At 41.3% G+C, this 16,110-nt stretch overlaps 1 protein-coding gene across 2 annotated transcripts in view; it reads left to right on the top strand.

The window, feature by feature from the left end:
* Positions 1-16,110, top strand: part of RGS7BP (regulator of G protein signaling 7 binding protein) — a 99,362-nt gene that overhangs the window by 48,595 nt on the left and 34,657 nt on the right. For both annotated transcript variants that reach the window (XM_082723093.1, XM_082723094.1), the window contains exon 3: positions 10,996-11,126. In XM_082723093.1, coding sequence (XP_082579219.1) covers positions 10,996-11,126 — 131 coding nt within the window. The remainder of the gene's footprint in view (positions 1-10,995; positions 11,127-16,110) is intronic.

The following is a 16,110-nucleotide window of genomic DNA, read 5'->3' as shown; positions in this document are numbered from 1 at the left end:
GTCATGATCTTAGGGTCCTGGGATCGAGCCCCACATGGGGCTCTCTGCTCAGCAGGGAGCCTGCTTTCCCCTCTCTCTCTCTCTGCCTGCTTCTCTGCCTACTTGTGATCTCTTGCACTCCGTCAAATAAATAAATAAAAAATCTTTAAAAAAAATTGTAATGACTTTACTAGAGAGACTGACCTAAACATTTGTTAATCACTATCCCCTCCAGCCTCTATGTCTGTATACCTGGAAGAGCTGTTTTCACTCTGAGCTACTGTAACTCCTGGTCGAGGTGCAGAATCCTTTCATTCCGTTTCACCTCACGGTGCACTGTCCTTCATCATTAAGAGAGAAGGGGGGAAATTCTGTATAGATCTCCACGCAGAAGCCATTCAGTTGAAAACTGGATGGCCGTAAAATGATACCGCATGAAGGAAGGGATAAAAGACTGCACGTTTTCTATCACTGTTTAGAAAAATTAATTTGTCTCAGAGGAGACTTGATAGCATGTTACCATCAAAAAAATCACAGGATAATAATGGAAGTTTCCATGAACTCTGAAAAAAAGGACTCAAGGAAAAGTAACTCTTCTTTTTCCCCCCGATTCACCCTTTGTGAATAATGGGAAATCAATAAATATGATTTGATTTAATAAGGAAGAAGAAGGCCTGTGACAAAGGTGTAAAGATGCCAAGGCAAAAACACCAAAATTGCTTCCCTGAGACAATTCTGCTCATTTGTGCTTCTTATAATCACATAATTCCCATCTGGCTTGATTTAAATATTTTCAGTACTGTATGAAATAGGTATTACCATCTTAATTCAGTATTTCAGGCAGCAAGAATTTGAGAAATTTGCCCAAGGTCACAGTTAAAGTCATGAAATGGAGATATAAATCCCAAACCACTTACGGCTTCATGTGGAGGAGAAAGGGACCTTTATGTTCATCTCTTTTCCTTCTTCGAGAAAATGCAAATTACTGCCATAAAGTGGACCCCTTGCTCCCCCGATCACTTAACCACTGCTTTTCCTTCACCAACTAGAACACTCTGAAGTGACCAGCCTTGCCCCTCTGAGACCGCTGGATCTCTTGCACAGACTCAGATAAGGGTCCGCCGTGAATGTTCAGTTTGATTCATTTCAAAAAACAGGGACTTAGAACCTTCAGTGAACCAGGCACTATGCTAGGGGTTTGGGGACCAGAAATAATGGATAAAACTTCCTGCTCCTAAGGCTATCGGTCTGGAAGGAAATAGACCAAAATGATAATAATGGAACCTCTGGCATTGGTTTAAGTCATCTTTTCCTCTTTTCTCTTACCTGCATAAAATGTCTAGTAATGTGTGCTACTTTTATAGACTAGCTTAAAGAAAAGGGGGGGTGCTGCAAGAGAAGAAAGTATTAAGGAACTGATCTCTAACAGTGAAAAGAAGATGACAAAGACAGAGCCAGCAGTGTAACCCCAGTCTTCTGACTCCTTACACCCTAGAGGCGTTACTGTGGAAAGCCACTTTGGGGAACTCTTTAATTGAGAACCTGCTATGATGCAGGCTATCTGAAACATAATCTGGAAGTCACAGAGATAAATAATATCAACTTTCCAGTGGAAAAATGGTGGATTATGATATTTTCCAAGTGTACAGATACTGCTCTTACCTGTGTGCATGAAGCTTTTGCCTTTTTTGGCGGCAAGTATCTATTATATCCGTCTAGAAATGCAAATGGCCATACTGGCATGAAAGATGTCATCTTTTGAGAGCTATGCAAAAAACACAAATTATCATTGCATGCCAACAGAAAGACAGAATAACCCCACAGAATCCTATTAGATCTAATATCCAAAGAACCTCTGCAATCAGGTGGGAGTCTAAAGCTGAGAAAGTCAACTGCAAAATGCTACGTAAGTCTTAAGGCTTCTCAAAGTCCTTCACATGAACAGAAGAATGAAGCGGGGTGGGGGCGGAGGGGGGTCACCTGGGTGGCTCAGTGGGTTAAGCTTCCTCCTTAGGCTCAGGTCATGATCCTGGGGTCCTGGGATCCAGTGGGGTTCCCTGCTCGATGGGAAGCCTGCTTCTCCCTCCCTCACTCCCTCTGCTTGTGTTCCCTTTTTTGCTGTGTCTCTAATCATCAAATAAATAAATAAAATCTTAAAAAAAAAAAATGAACCAGAGGGCTGAAGTCCTAACCCATAGCGGAAGCTCTGTTGTATCTGTTGTTATAATATGACACACAGATGCCAGAAATGCCAACTTTCTACTCTATTCCTGAATCCTCCCCACAGAGCCTTCCTGGTTGAATCCTTTCATGACGCCAAAAAGGGATAATTTCAGGCTGTGTGAGCCACACTTTGGAGTCCCCTTGTCTCTTGTCACCCTTCAGCCCATCACCCTAAATAGCCTCTCGCATGTAGGAGGAGGCCTTTGGCACTGACGACAAGGGATGTGACTGTTTTTCTCTAATTATACAACCCATACGTCATCACTACGTATTCAAGTATTGGTCAAGTATTGATCATTTTGTGCTGTTACAGTTAAATGAGATGAGTTATCAAAAACTCTCTTGTGGATAAACGGAATGAGTTAAATTTGCTCAGCCGGGTTATCTGAGGTTGTTTTAAAACTGTGTTATCATTTTGGCTAGATCACTGAACCCCTAGTTTTAGCTAAAGGGAAATATGATATCCCCTAAATTAATGACATGATTAAGAATGAAGGGCTGAATGCCCTTTAAATAAACCAACAGTTTAATATATTGAGCCCTAAAATTCTGGGGGATAAAAGCAGGAATTAACTACAAGCTGCAATTAATGACCCGGACTTTGAATATAATGAAACGTAATGAGCTGAATTCTTTCCAGTGTAACACATGATAATTGAATGATAATTGACCTTTGAAGATCATTGGTATCAGGTGAAAACAGGACGTATCAGAGGATGAAAATCTTGATTTTCGACTCAAAAAAATATTTTCCAATTATAATGTGAAAACCTACATATGCTTAATTTAAATATAAATATATACATATGTACATATTTAAAATTAAACTGATCCCTGCTCAAGTCAGGGGGCTACGGCTTCGTTGGAAGCACAGAACCCCCTGCTGACTGTCACCCCAGCAGACAGGCCAGAACCCAGGACTCATTAGACTATCAGCCACATGCTTCTCTTTGCGAGCCGGTAGGAATCACGAGACCTGGGAGACCCGAGCTTAAGAGCTATTTGCAGACCCCGTATGACACCCAACCAGAGACCATCAAGAGAAAAACACTGAGAGGTTCAGAGAGGAAAAATGGAAGTTCCAGGAGAGTCTCAAGCCAGAAAGGATAAAGGGCAGGGAGGCAGGCCAAGACAGGATAAGAAAGATATTTCATTTTGGAGAGTGAAGAAATATTGCTTTGTAAATGTTAGCTTTCCCTGATCGATAAACAGGAGTCTCGAGTATCAAGCAAGGGAAGTCATAATGTGCAGCCCATTAACTCCTTCAACCTCTAATGCCCCGAGAAAGGCCCAGAAAGTCCCTTCACAATCACCACAAAAGTCATCCCCTCTCCCCACCCCTGCCCAAGAACGCCTTAAACGGTGACATTTAAAATAAATAAAAGATGATTTATAATTCAGGAGTCATACTTTTAGTCTTCATTATTAAGTATTGTAATGTCAGGAAACTGATGGCTATTGATTTTTTTAAGTGTTTAAATACAGTTTTTACTCTTCAAATGGAAAAAAAAGAAATGAGTAAGATGCTCAGTAATACTACCCATTATTTATCCACTCTCCCTTCTGGCTTATGGGGAAATGCCAAAGGTCCTGCTGGAGGGCAAACCAAAAGCCACAGGCAGATGAAGACCAGAACATGAGGCCTCCATCAGAAAAGGCTCTCGGGCTCCCGAGGCTTTGCATAAAGGCACCTGAAGAAACCACCCACAGATAATTAAGGTACACTGCACATTTCACTTTGCTGTTCAAAGTCACGTCTCATTTCTGACTGAACCCCGAACAGCTCCCAGGCGGAGTTTCATCCCAACTCTTGTTCAGTGGTGAGGAAATCCCGGAGCCCTGCGTTCCCATGGAATGGCATGCTGACAAGTGAGAGGAGTTATTGCAATGACTTCTTCTAAGGCTGCTGGCGGGAACCAGACTTGCTAGGACCCTCTCTGAAGGGTCTCTCTGAAGAAAGTTTATGAGAAAAATGGAAACAAGTGGGAAAGTCAACTGTTAAATACACAGATACCTTGAAAAATGCTTCTGTTCTTCTGATTAACTAGGCTCCTTTTTTATTTTAGAAAAAGATTTTATTTCTTTATCTGAGAGAGACAGCATGAGCTGGGGGCGGGGGGGTAGGGAGCGTGGGGGACAGAAGGAGAAGGAGAGAGACAAGTAGACACCCCGCAGAATGCAGAGCCTGACCTAGGGCTCAATCCCAGGACTCTGGGATCATGACCTGAGCCAAAGTCAGAGGCGAAACTGACTGAGCCACCCAGTGGCCCCTAAATGGATTCCTCTTTTTATTACAGTGCTTACTTTGGTGTAAAAGAGTACAGTCATTTAGTAGGTACTCAGACCTTATTCTGTTTAGGAACTTGGCTAGAACTTGTAATCATGCTTAAGAATTTGAAACCTAAAATAATACCTGGGGGACACACACACACATGCATTTGTGCCTTCTCTGTCCTCTAACTATCCATTGATGACTTGTGCTATGAAGCCACCTTGAGAAATCTCCTGCATGGAAAATATGAGAAGGCAGGCCTCTGCATCGGTCACTGCATGCGACCTAGACCCAGGGTATCCTGTTGTTAAGTGGAATCCATCTGAGAGGAAACCACTGGGGGTACTCAGAGACATCCTGGAGCTTGCTATCCTGGGGTAAATCAGTTAATCCCCATCCTCCCTCGCTATTTGCTCTGAAAAATAAAGCAAAGGATATCACCCCCTTCCCTCGTGCTGTTTGGCTCCCTGAGTCTTTCCTTGCCATTTCGCCTCATAGCCGGCGACAGAAGCGATTCTGTTAAGAGAAACTGGGATCTCTCTCTGCAGCAAGCTTGGATTCTGGTTTTCGTCTCTGGGAGCTGACAAACCCCAAGTGCTCATCTGTCATCACCCAAGTCTGTGAAATGCTGAGGGGTTGTCAGTGGGGTCACATCTTTTTTTCTCAGTCTAATGGCATGTTTATTTAACCAAAGTCCATATTTGGGAACTGTAAGCAAATAAAGAATGTTACAGAATAACAGATAATTTTTAAAACCAAAGACTGCACTCCAGCAGAATGCTAAGTAAACACAACTTTGATGTGTTAAGATGGACGGCAGCCAGCTTCGAACAATCCGTCACAGTTGTTCCTTGTTTTCCCTCACAGGATCTCACTTGATCCTTGCGAACCCCTTGAAGTACTTCAGTCGCGAATTGCCGTTACCCCTATTTCACAGCTGAGGAAACTGAGTCTCAGAGAAGTTACCATGGTTTTCCTAGGATCACAGTTCTAAGCAGCAAAGTCTATATTTAGAGCCGAGGGTTTTTTTTAAGATTTTATTTATTTATTCGACAGAGAGAGAGATGCAAATTGGCAGAGAGAGAGAGGGGGAAGCAGGCTCCCCGAGGTGCAGAGAGCCAGATGTGGGGCTCCATCCCAGGACCCTGAGATCATGAAGTGAGCCAAAGGCAGAGGCTTAACCCAATGAGCCACCTAGAGCTCAGTTTTCTGACTCCAGACCCACTCCCCTGTTTTTATGTCTTGCTGCCTTCGAATGAATATACAAATCATGACTTCGGGCACAGACTTTCAAAACAACAAAAATTTTGCTGTTTTTTAAAAAGCCGGTAGCAGCAACATAGAACGCCAAAATCTGGCAACCTTGACCAAAGAACTGACAGATGCGGGGCGGAAACATTTCCCTAGTGTGTCCACGCCGGAATTTGACCTTAATAGTCATAAAGTTTCTTTTTTTTTTTTTAACTGATTTGTTCAATTTATGCCATGTAATTATTTGGGGAACTATAAATCCTTGGACGGCAAGTAAATACCCACCACCTAGATTCTACAATTAACATTCTCTTACACTTCCTTTAATGGGTTATCACCCTGTCTGTCCATTCCTCTAGCCACCCCGCAACCCATATTATTTTCCTGAAGTTGCAGGTATCAGTAACGTTTACCCCTAAGTAGTTTGGCTTGCATATCATTCATTAGAATTCAGTATTTGATGATGGTTCTTATTTTTTTAAAGTAAAATTTGCATATAATCAAATATATAAATCTTAAGTGTGCCATCCAATAAGTTTTGCCAAATGTATATACCCATGTTATTCAAACCTCTATCTAGACAGAATCTTAACCCCCCACCCCAGAAAGTTCTTTCTCCTCATGCCCCATCCCAAATTCCCTCTGCACCACTATCCTAATCTTTATCACTGACAATCAGTTTTTTCTCTTCAAGAATGACATATAAATGGGGTCATACAGTATTTACTCTTCGGTGTTAAGGATTTTCTCTCTCAAGATCCTGTGTTTGAGAGTCATTCATGTTGTTTTGTGTATCACTTTACTCCTTTTAAGTGTTGAGCATTACTCTACTGTAAGAATATATTAGGTTCTTTATATCCACTCTCCTCTAGATGGGCTCTTTGCAGTTTTTAGGTATTCTAACGAAGACTACTAAGAACAGTCTTATAGAGATCTTTCTGTGACAATTTTTTTTTTATTGCTCTTGTTAAATACCTAGAAATGGAATTGCCAGGTCAAAAGGAGGTATGTTTAGTGTCGTAGGAAACTCCCCAAACCCTTTTCAAAGCAGTTGTACTGTTTTAACTCACATCCAGTATATGAGAGTCTCTGTTGCTCACATCTTCAGCAACATTTGGTGTTTTCAGTCTTTTTAATTTTAGCCGTTCTGGTGGGTGTTTATCATATTACTTTTTGAATTACCCAACAAGAATATCCACCAAGTATACCTACACTTGCATTATCAAGGGGCATCTTGGGCAATATTTATATTTATAGCCCACTAGTACTATATACCAGTTCAGGCTTCTTAAGCCATGTGATTAAGACATTAAATCCCAGGTGTTTGGGCGGCTCAGTCAGTTAAGTGTCTGCCTTCAGCTCAGGTGGTGATCCTGGGAGTACTGGTATCGAGTCCCACATCATGCTCCCTGCTCAGCAGGGAGTCTGCTTCTTCCTCTGACCCTTTCCTCTCTCGTGTTCTTTCTCACTCTCTCTCAAATTAAAAAAAAAAAAAAAAAAAAAATTAAATCTTGGTTCTCCTCCTTTAGGACTAAAAGGTTCATTATTTGACAGTTATTTAAACAATTTTGGCTTCAACCTGAGCTCCAGTTCACTGAATATCATTAATCTTTCGGATGGTTTTCATTAACACTAAGACTTTCAAATTCATCAAAATGATCAGGTTAGGTCTTGACTTACACTCATTAGAAAAATAAGGAAATAAGCACAACCTAGTCACTAACCTATAAAATGGCTTTGACTGAATTACATGGGCACCACCACAGCGGTCACTCTCTTAGACCTAAACGTGTTTTTTGTTTTTAAGATTTTTTATTTATTTGACAGACAGAGATCACAAGTAGGCAGAGAGGCAGGCAGAGAGAGAGGAAGGGAAGCAGGCTCCCCGCTGAGAAGAGAGCCTGACGCAGGGCTCCATCCCAGGACCCTGGGATCACGACCTGAGCCGAAGGCAGAGGCTTTAAACCACTGAGCCACCCAGGCACCCCTAAATGTGTTATTAATAACAGTGAGTCCATTTAGATGAAACTTAAGTAATAGGTGGTAAAGATTTCTCCCAGTTAAATTGCTTTCAGTTGCTGGAGGAAGTCATAGGCCTAATTGTTTCTTAATGCAAATTCTTCCTCAGGCCTTCTAATTGATCCTTAGAAAGTTTTCAAGCTTTTACACCACTGTTTTCTTGGCTTTTGCTGCATTCTGCCTGCTCTAACTTTATTGCTTATTTGTCATGAAAATAACCTACATGATCTTAATGCTCATCAAAAATGTATTTCAGTCCACTGCTCATAACATTAGATGTAAGTCATCTGGCATTCTGTCTTTTAATGAACGTTTAGTGAGCAGTAGCAGTAACGCAGCCAAGAGCTCAGAAGTGGGAGAAATAAACTGTACACATCTTGAAGCCGACGGAACCTGGTCAAGGCATCGCATGGAACACTAATACGAATGATAGGTTAACTTTTCCACTGCTCTTTTTTTTTTTTTTAAAGATTTTATTTATGCATTTGACAGAGAGAGGGGTCACAAGTAGGTAGAGAGGCGGGCAGAGAGAGGGAGAAGCAGGCTTCCTGCTAAGCAGAGAGCCTGATGCAGGGCTCGATCCCAGAACCCTGAGACCATGACCTGAGGCAAAGGCAGAGGCTTAACCCACTGAACCACCCAGGCGGCCCTTCCACTGCTCTTTAACTAACTTTTCTTCGTACTTCAATTCTCCAAGATATTAAAGGCTACTGTGCAAGGATTCATAAGAATTTTTGAACTGGAAAATTTATAAAGCAACCTTAGTATTGATTAATTTTTGTTGGGCAGATTATATTTCTGGTGGCACCTATTAGGTTCCTTCCCGTAACACCTAGAAGAGCAAGATGCTTCCACAGTTTGAGAATTCCCCTGGTTACAGAGGCAGTAGGGAGATGGCACCTGAGGGAATGTGATGAACTAGGCATTTTAATCTCTGTCCTGACTTGCCTTTTTCAGGAGCGCTGAATGCACAGCTTTATCGCTCACTGTGTAGCTGTAAGATAATAAAACATACTGGTTCTTATGATATGTTAATATGGTAATCATTTGTGTAAATTACATAAAATGTCACCTATACATGAGTTTGCCTATTTGGGGAACTAACCACTAGGCACATATTTTGTACTTCTGAAAATAAAAATACTCCATGACTTGAAATGATATTACAGTGACTAATTGTCCCACACATCAAATGTGCAATATATATCACAGATTTATCATAGGTTTCTTCTTCTTTATTTTTAACATGCCTATGTGCCAGCAGGGCCAATGTTATACACAGGTGAAAAGATTCTGGGATGACACTCAGGAAAAACCTGACTGCCTTAATATATTTTTCCGCTAGCCTGCCTTAGGGATGAGGCACTTATCTTCAGATTTTCCTATCAAATTTCCTATCAAGTCAATGTATTATCAGGTAATACATGAATATCACTTTTTATTAAACAAACCATTAATGCCCACTATTCCTCCAGAGTCTGGCAGAACCCGAAGGGATGGAACACAGTCAGAGACATTTGAAAGGCTGAAGGTGATATGAAGGAGCGAGACACTGTGTCTGTGCGGTGGTGGTGAGGGGGGAGGAAGAACCCCGGGGGAGCGGGAGGACAGCTGGAGGGTGAAAGGCACCTGTGGGAGGAAGCTCTGAAAGAAAATCTGGAACTTTTGCAAAAGAGACACTTGTTTGCAACATTAGCCTAAGGCTGGACCCACCAGACACAAATAAGAAACTAACATCATTTATTTTTCCAGAGAAAGCCAAATTTTGCATGTAAGCTCTTTTGGGGCACTTTGTTGTGACATAGGAAAGACAGAATAACTTTGCAGGCATCGATTGTACCGAGACCAAAAAATGGTGCATTTTTCTGTTACATAAGCCAGATAGTTAGATAAACTCTACTTCATCTACTAAATAAGTATGGAAAATGAAAATTGATTATTATTGTAAAGGGCTACATAAATGCAAATTCTTTTTACTGTGAGTCCAGAGCTTAAATAAAAATCAAGTCATCATTCTTTTCTGATAATTGTCCCTCATATTGTGCCAGCGACCACTTTATAAAGGAATCAAATCCAAACGCTGCATTATTTAATCAGATTTCATTGCATACTAAATGAACGGGGATAGAAATAAAGGTAACACATTAGGACATGTGACAGAGCTCACTTCTAGGCTACTTCCATTTCTAATGTATCTCTAAATTTTATCCCTTTTATTTAGTTTGCTTTATTCAGTACATGCTATTTTAATGGCATAAAAAGATTTCAATGACAACTAATTATTCCCTTAATAAAAATAAAAGTGATCACTCCATGTTTTATCATATTCCCATTTATCCATTTTTGTAAAAGAGTTTATTTATTTCTTTGAGAGAAACAGAAAGAGCATGAGTGGGGGGGGGCAGGAGGAGGCAGAGGGAAAGGGAGAAGCAGACTCCCCGCTGAGCAGGGAACCCAACATGAGGCTCAATCCCAGGACCCCCATATTGTGACCTGAGCCAAAGGTAGATGCTTAACTGACTGAACCACCCAGGTGCTCCCCATTTGTACATTTTATCAGAATCAATAGAGAAAGGCTCATGGACTTGTGAATAAATTTTAGAGCATAAGTTCAGTAATTAATTAGCCTTAGATTGTTAAGCATAATTATTAGAATTGTATAACTTTTCTTTTTCATGAAATTTTTATGTTTTCATTAAAATCAGTTGGCCTTTTTTAAATTAACTATAGCAAACAATAAAGGAATATTCTTCAGACTGAGACAAAAGACCTTGTTCAAAATAATTGATATCTTGGCTCTCTAATCATATTATTCTAGGGTCTTAATATTAAAAAGCTCTCATGGTTGACAATTGAATAGCTCTTTGTTAGTTTCTCTAAAAATAAGAGTTTTTAATCTCTTTTTGTGGCTAGGAGAGTCTTATGACTTAAAAATATTTTGGAAATTTGTTTCAATGCTTAAATGGAAAATGATACTTTCAATTACTTAAAACATTTATAATTTTAAGCTCCCAGCAGAAATCTGCTGCTAAGGGGAAAAAAAAAAAATTAAAAGCTGTTAGTCAGAAAGACGCTTATGTAAGAACTGTGACATTGGTCATTGCTATGAAAGCAGGAAGTCATCCTATATTTTAGAGTCAAGGCTTAACAGAATTTTTATCGAGCATTTTCCCCTCTCGGAGCTGAGACAAATGGCTGAGGAGTGAAATCTTAAGAAATGCTCACGGCTTTTCTCCTTCATTCTGTTGCAGCCCAGAAGATGGTGAGATCCATCCAGAAATCTGTCGGCTTTATATCCAGCTGCAGTGCTGCTTAGAAATGTACACAACAGAGATGCTCAAATCCATATGTCTGCTGGGGTCTCTTCAGTTTCACCGAAAAGGTATCTGCCTTTAGCATACTACCATAAACACTGATGTTACACAAAAGCTTATCTTTTCCAAAGGCCTGGAAGCACCCTGCTGTACACACAGTTGGGATGGATGTCAGTGTCCAGGAAGCATCTGATACAAATTAATCAAAGAAGTCTATACCAGTACTAAGTGCCTAGGAACACGGGTCATCTTGAACAGAACCTGTGGTAGAAACTGTTCTCAGATGTAGTCTTTTACCACTTGCGAACATGACTTCGGTTACAATTGGCACAGAGAGCAAAAATACGTAACGATCTTCCTAGGGGTAAATGCCATCCAAGACGGCTGCTCTTTCCCTAAATGAATTTGGCTGCAAGACGACAAATTACATATTATGTCTCAAAGATTTAAAAATAGGGGGAACTCAACCAACAATAGGGAGGCATATGAGTAACAGAAAAATCTCCTTCCTTGACTTAAACGATAAAGGAACATACTGGCTAAGATGGCTGAAACGTCCAGAGATGGCAGTGACTTTAGTGTGGTCTCATCAAGCTTTTGACCCACACACCGAAGGATACCCTGCCTTCTCCTGGGTGGTGGCCTTACCCTCACACTGCTTTCCCCCACATGAGCAGAGGGATCCCCGCAGTTCCAGTCATCACATCTGCCTACTAAAAGATCCATACAGAGAATTTCTCCCCACCAGAGACTCAGATGTGTTGTGAGCTTCATTCTGATTGGACCAGGTGGGATCATGGGTCTGTGCCTGAACCAATCGCTTTAGTCAGAGGGATGGAATTATACTGATTGATTTTAAAGCCCATTCCTGGATCTAAGATAGGAGTCCACACTACCCAACCATTGGCCATTACGTGATGGGAGCAGGTGGAATAGAACAGATGCTGGGGAGGAAACCAGAAGTTTCTGTCAGTGGAAGATTCAAGCTCTATTTCTTTCCTCATTCATTGCACAATAATTTATTGGAAAGCTCCTGAATGCAAACACTTCTTGCTTGAGCTCAAAAGGATAGGATGATGTATAGAAGGTAATCCTTACCTGTAATTTAAATCCAGAGAGAGAAGAAACCCCTATAATATTCGGGGAAAATCTTATAGAAAGGGTGAGGCTTGAGCTAGGTTATGAAGATAAAGTTGAAGCAGGGAAGGAAAAAGAAGGACCTTGCAAGGGAAGAAGCAGTTAAAGTAGAGATTAGAAATCAAATGAGCATGGAATTTGTGGGGAAGTAAACGGCATGACAAAGAACTTGTAAAAATCAAATCTTGTGTATTCATGGATATATGCACAAGGCAGAACTAAAAATAGGATTATGCTACACTGCTCCCAAGAGAGAACATTTTCTTAAAACACGAGTATTATTTTTTTTTCCTTTTTCCTTCTTTAAAAAAAAAAAAAAGATTTTAATTATTTATTTGAGAGAGAGCACACAAGCTGGGGAGAGCAGTAGAGTCCCACCAAGCAGGGAGCCTGATGGGGGACTCGATCCCAGGGCCCTGAGATCATGACCTGAGCTGAAAGCAGACACTTAGCAGACTGAGCCACCCAGGTGCCCTCCTTTTTCCTTCTAAAGGCAGAACTTTCAACAGCTTCTTCTTTTTTTTTTTTTTTAAACTTCTGTTATTACTGCAAGTGAACATGTTAGGAGAGATGAGGTCCTAGACACTCCTGATGCCTGATCAGAAAACTGAATACTCATATACACTGATGGCCATTCAAATAAGTTGTCCCTGGCCCAGTGTCTTCTCTTTTCCTGTCTGCTCTCAATCTCTGTCTCTGTCTCTCTTTCTCTCTCTCTCTCTCTCTCACACACACACACACACACACACACACACACACACACATTCTCACATAAACTCACATATACAGATTATATACAGAGTACATTTTCACTCTTTTTAATTATGGTTGAACAGAACATAATAGTTTTTTCCCGAGGTCTGCACTGGCTCTTACATATTTTATTTCACGGCCACGAGGCCACAGGAATCGTCCTTGTTGATGACATGTCCGCAACACCCAGTGTCCTCCAGCTCCACTATCGCTCTAACTCCTCAGAGTGCCACTTGGTCTCCTGCTGTCCACTCCTACTCTGTCTTCTCACGATTGGCTTTTGAAAGACGAACCCTTCTCTGCTAGCTCTCTGGTCAGAAGGAAAAGGTAGGGGCCCCTGGGTGGCTCATTCCGTTGAACTTCCGAGTTGATTTCAGCTCAGGTCATGATCTCAGGGTGGTGTGATCAAGCCCCTCAAGGAGCCTCACTCAAGTGCAGAGGCTGCTTGTCCCCTCTCTGCCCCCCTCTGTTCCTCCTCCCCCTTACCCTTGCTCATGCACTCTCTCTATATAATAAAATTAAATTAAATTAAAAAAAGGAGTCCCTCATGCCAGTTTATTCCTTACTGTATTTGGTCTTGAGCACACAAGTAAAAAACACATCCCCTCTTGACTGATCAGCTCATTTGGTCTTCACTTCCTGCTGCCTTCACTGTCAGTCTCTGATCTGCTTCTTTCCCTGCCTCTTCTTTTAAAAATAAGTCCCCCTGGAAAAAGAAAAAAGAAAAAAAAAAAGTCCCCCAGCTCTCTGCTCTAGCACCCGGCCTTCTATGTCCGACTCTAAAAAGAATCTGTCTGATAATGTCGTTGATTGCTCCCACATGTAGGATTAAGGCTGTGCTTGGACATCTATTTTATTCTTCTAAAATCAGCATTACTTAAAGTGCAAATCCTTAGCAAATCTGCTTCAAAATTACCCAGGATGCTGAATAAACACGCAGGCTTATGGACCCTGCCCAGGACCTACCGAATCAGAATCTCCAGGGGCATTCCAGGTGATTGTGAAACACAGTGAGGAATGAGAGCTGTTGCTCTACCTGCGAAAGGAAAGGAAATCAAATCACCCCACCATGTGACTAAAAATGAAAACTTCCAATTCCTTGACTTGCCATTCCCTAGTCACCTAAGTGTATGCTTTCAACTTTGTTCTCTGCTTTCTTCTTTATCACCCAAGGTGATTAAAAGCAAACACCAAAGTAGTAGGCATCTCTGATGCACAGAGCTGTGGGTGAGGACTGGTGCTTTCTCCGCCAGCCCTTGACATGACCTTGACATCAAGCTGTGGTTCCCAAAGCTCAGCCTCTCCACTGGCAGCACCAGCTTCCCTTGTTAGAATGCAAATTCTTGGGCCCCACCCTAGGCCTACTGAATCGGAAACCCCTCAATTTACTTTTTTGCTTCTTGACAAAAATTAAAAGAACAATTCATGGAGACGTTTCTTTAACGGAATACATTTGTAACCTTCTCGACTCACCATCTATAATCAGCAAACCATACTTCTTTACTCTTTTCGAGTATGTATATACCATCTACACCTAGTCAGCCTCCTGTGTTTCCAGAAAACCCCTCCAAGAGCTGTCTTACAGATGGTTGCCTCTCTATGAGTACCCATAGAGGTAAGGCAGCAATGAGGAGAAGGACATTTTCTTATCAGTGAGACATCTTCACACTAGATATAAAGACAATAGTCTTACTTAAAATCTAAAAACAACACCAAAAATGGAAATAAGTCATTAAAAGTAGACCCCCCTCCCAAAATGTCATTAAACCAGACAAAATAAGGCACTAGAAAACATGCATGAAAATACACACTGGACAAATACCCTGAAAATTTCTGGAATGCCAAATAAAATACCAGCTCTTGGGAGGGATGGTTCCATTAAAGAAATCATTTTTAATTTTCCTGGCCCCATTTTTTTTATTACACTTCTCTATTTCTTTACTTTCCTCATTAATTTCCTTATTACACCTAAGAGATTAACCCTCTAATTGTTTTCAAGTCCTGGCTTGTTTATACTGTTCACTAGTTTATATTCCCACCATCAGGATGGCATAGAAAATGTCAGCTGATGTCACTAGTTTTTGCTTTTTCTATCTTTGATGTCATTGGAAAGTGGAGAGTAACCTGTGTCCAGAAGCCTTCAGCTAATACACAATAAGTTTATGATATCTGCTGCTAGCAATCTGGAAGGCCTTGGCTGAAAAGAATAGAAACACTTGACTCCAGTGACCATGGACTGCCAGAAATAACTGGAAGAAATATGTCCAGGGAGCCTGGCTGGCTCAGTCAGTAAAGCATGCGAGTCTAAATCTCAGGATTGTAAGCCCGAGCCCCACTTTGGATGTAGAGATTACTTAAAAATAAAGTCTTTTAAAAAAAGAAAAAGGAGGGGCACTTGGGTAGCTCAGAGGGCTAAGCCTCTGCCTTCGGCTCAGGTCATGGTCTCAGGGTCCTGGGATCAAGCCCCACATCAGGCTTTCTGCTCAGCAGGGAGCCTGCTTCCCCTTCTCTCTGCCTGCCTCTCTGCCTACTTGTGATCTCTGTCTGTCAAACAGAAAAAAAGAAAAAGGAGTAAATATATTCATAGACCACAGCACAAGTTAAGAGATGTAACATGTATCTTGTCCTATAAACATAGTACCACACGTAACAGTAGACACTGGGGAATGAGCAAAGTCTAAGCCTTTTGACTGCATGAGAACAAGAAATGGGGAAGGGATGGGGAGGAAGGCTCTACCAGAGGAACTTACTAAGAAATGGACTTAGGATGTGTGATTATGGAAAAATATATAAAGCCTTAATTTTTTTTATTTAAGGTTTTATTTATTCCTTTCAGAGACAGAGAGCACAAGTGGGGAGGTGAGGCAAAGGGAGTGGGAGAAGCAGACTCACTGCTGAGCAGAGAGCCTGATGCAGGGCTCCACCCCAGGACCCCAGGATCATGACCTGAATTGAAGGCAGACGCTTCACTGACGGAGCCACCCCAGCGCTCCACAAAGCTTTTTTTTTTTTTTTTTAACATTTTTTTTTTTTAAGATTTTATTTATCTATTTGACAGAGAGAAATCACAAGTAGATGGAGAGGCAGGCAGAGAGAAAGAGAGGGAAGCAGACTCCCTGCTGAGCAGAGAGCCCGATCCCAGGACCCTGAGATCATGACCTG

Source organism: Mustela nivalis (genome assembly GCF_964662115.1).
Source record: "Mustela nivalis genome assembly, chromosome: 3".
Lineage (NCBI taxonomy): Eukaryota > Metazoa > Chordata > Mammalia > Carnivora > Mustelidae > Mustela > Mustela nivalis.
Note: the sequence above shows the minus strand (reverse complement) of the source record. Positions and strands in the feature narration are given on the sequence as shown.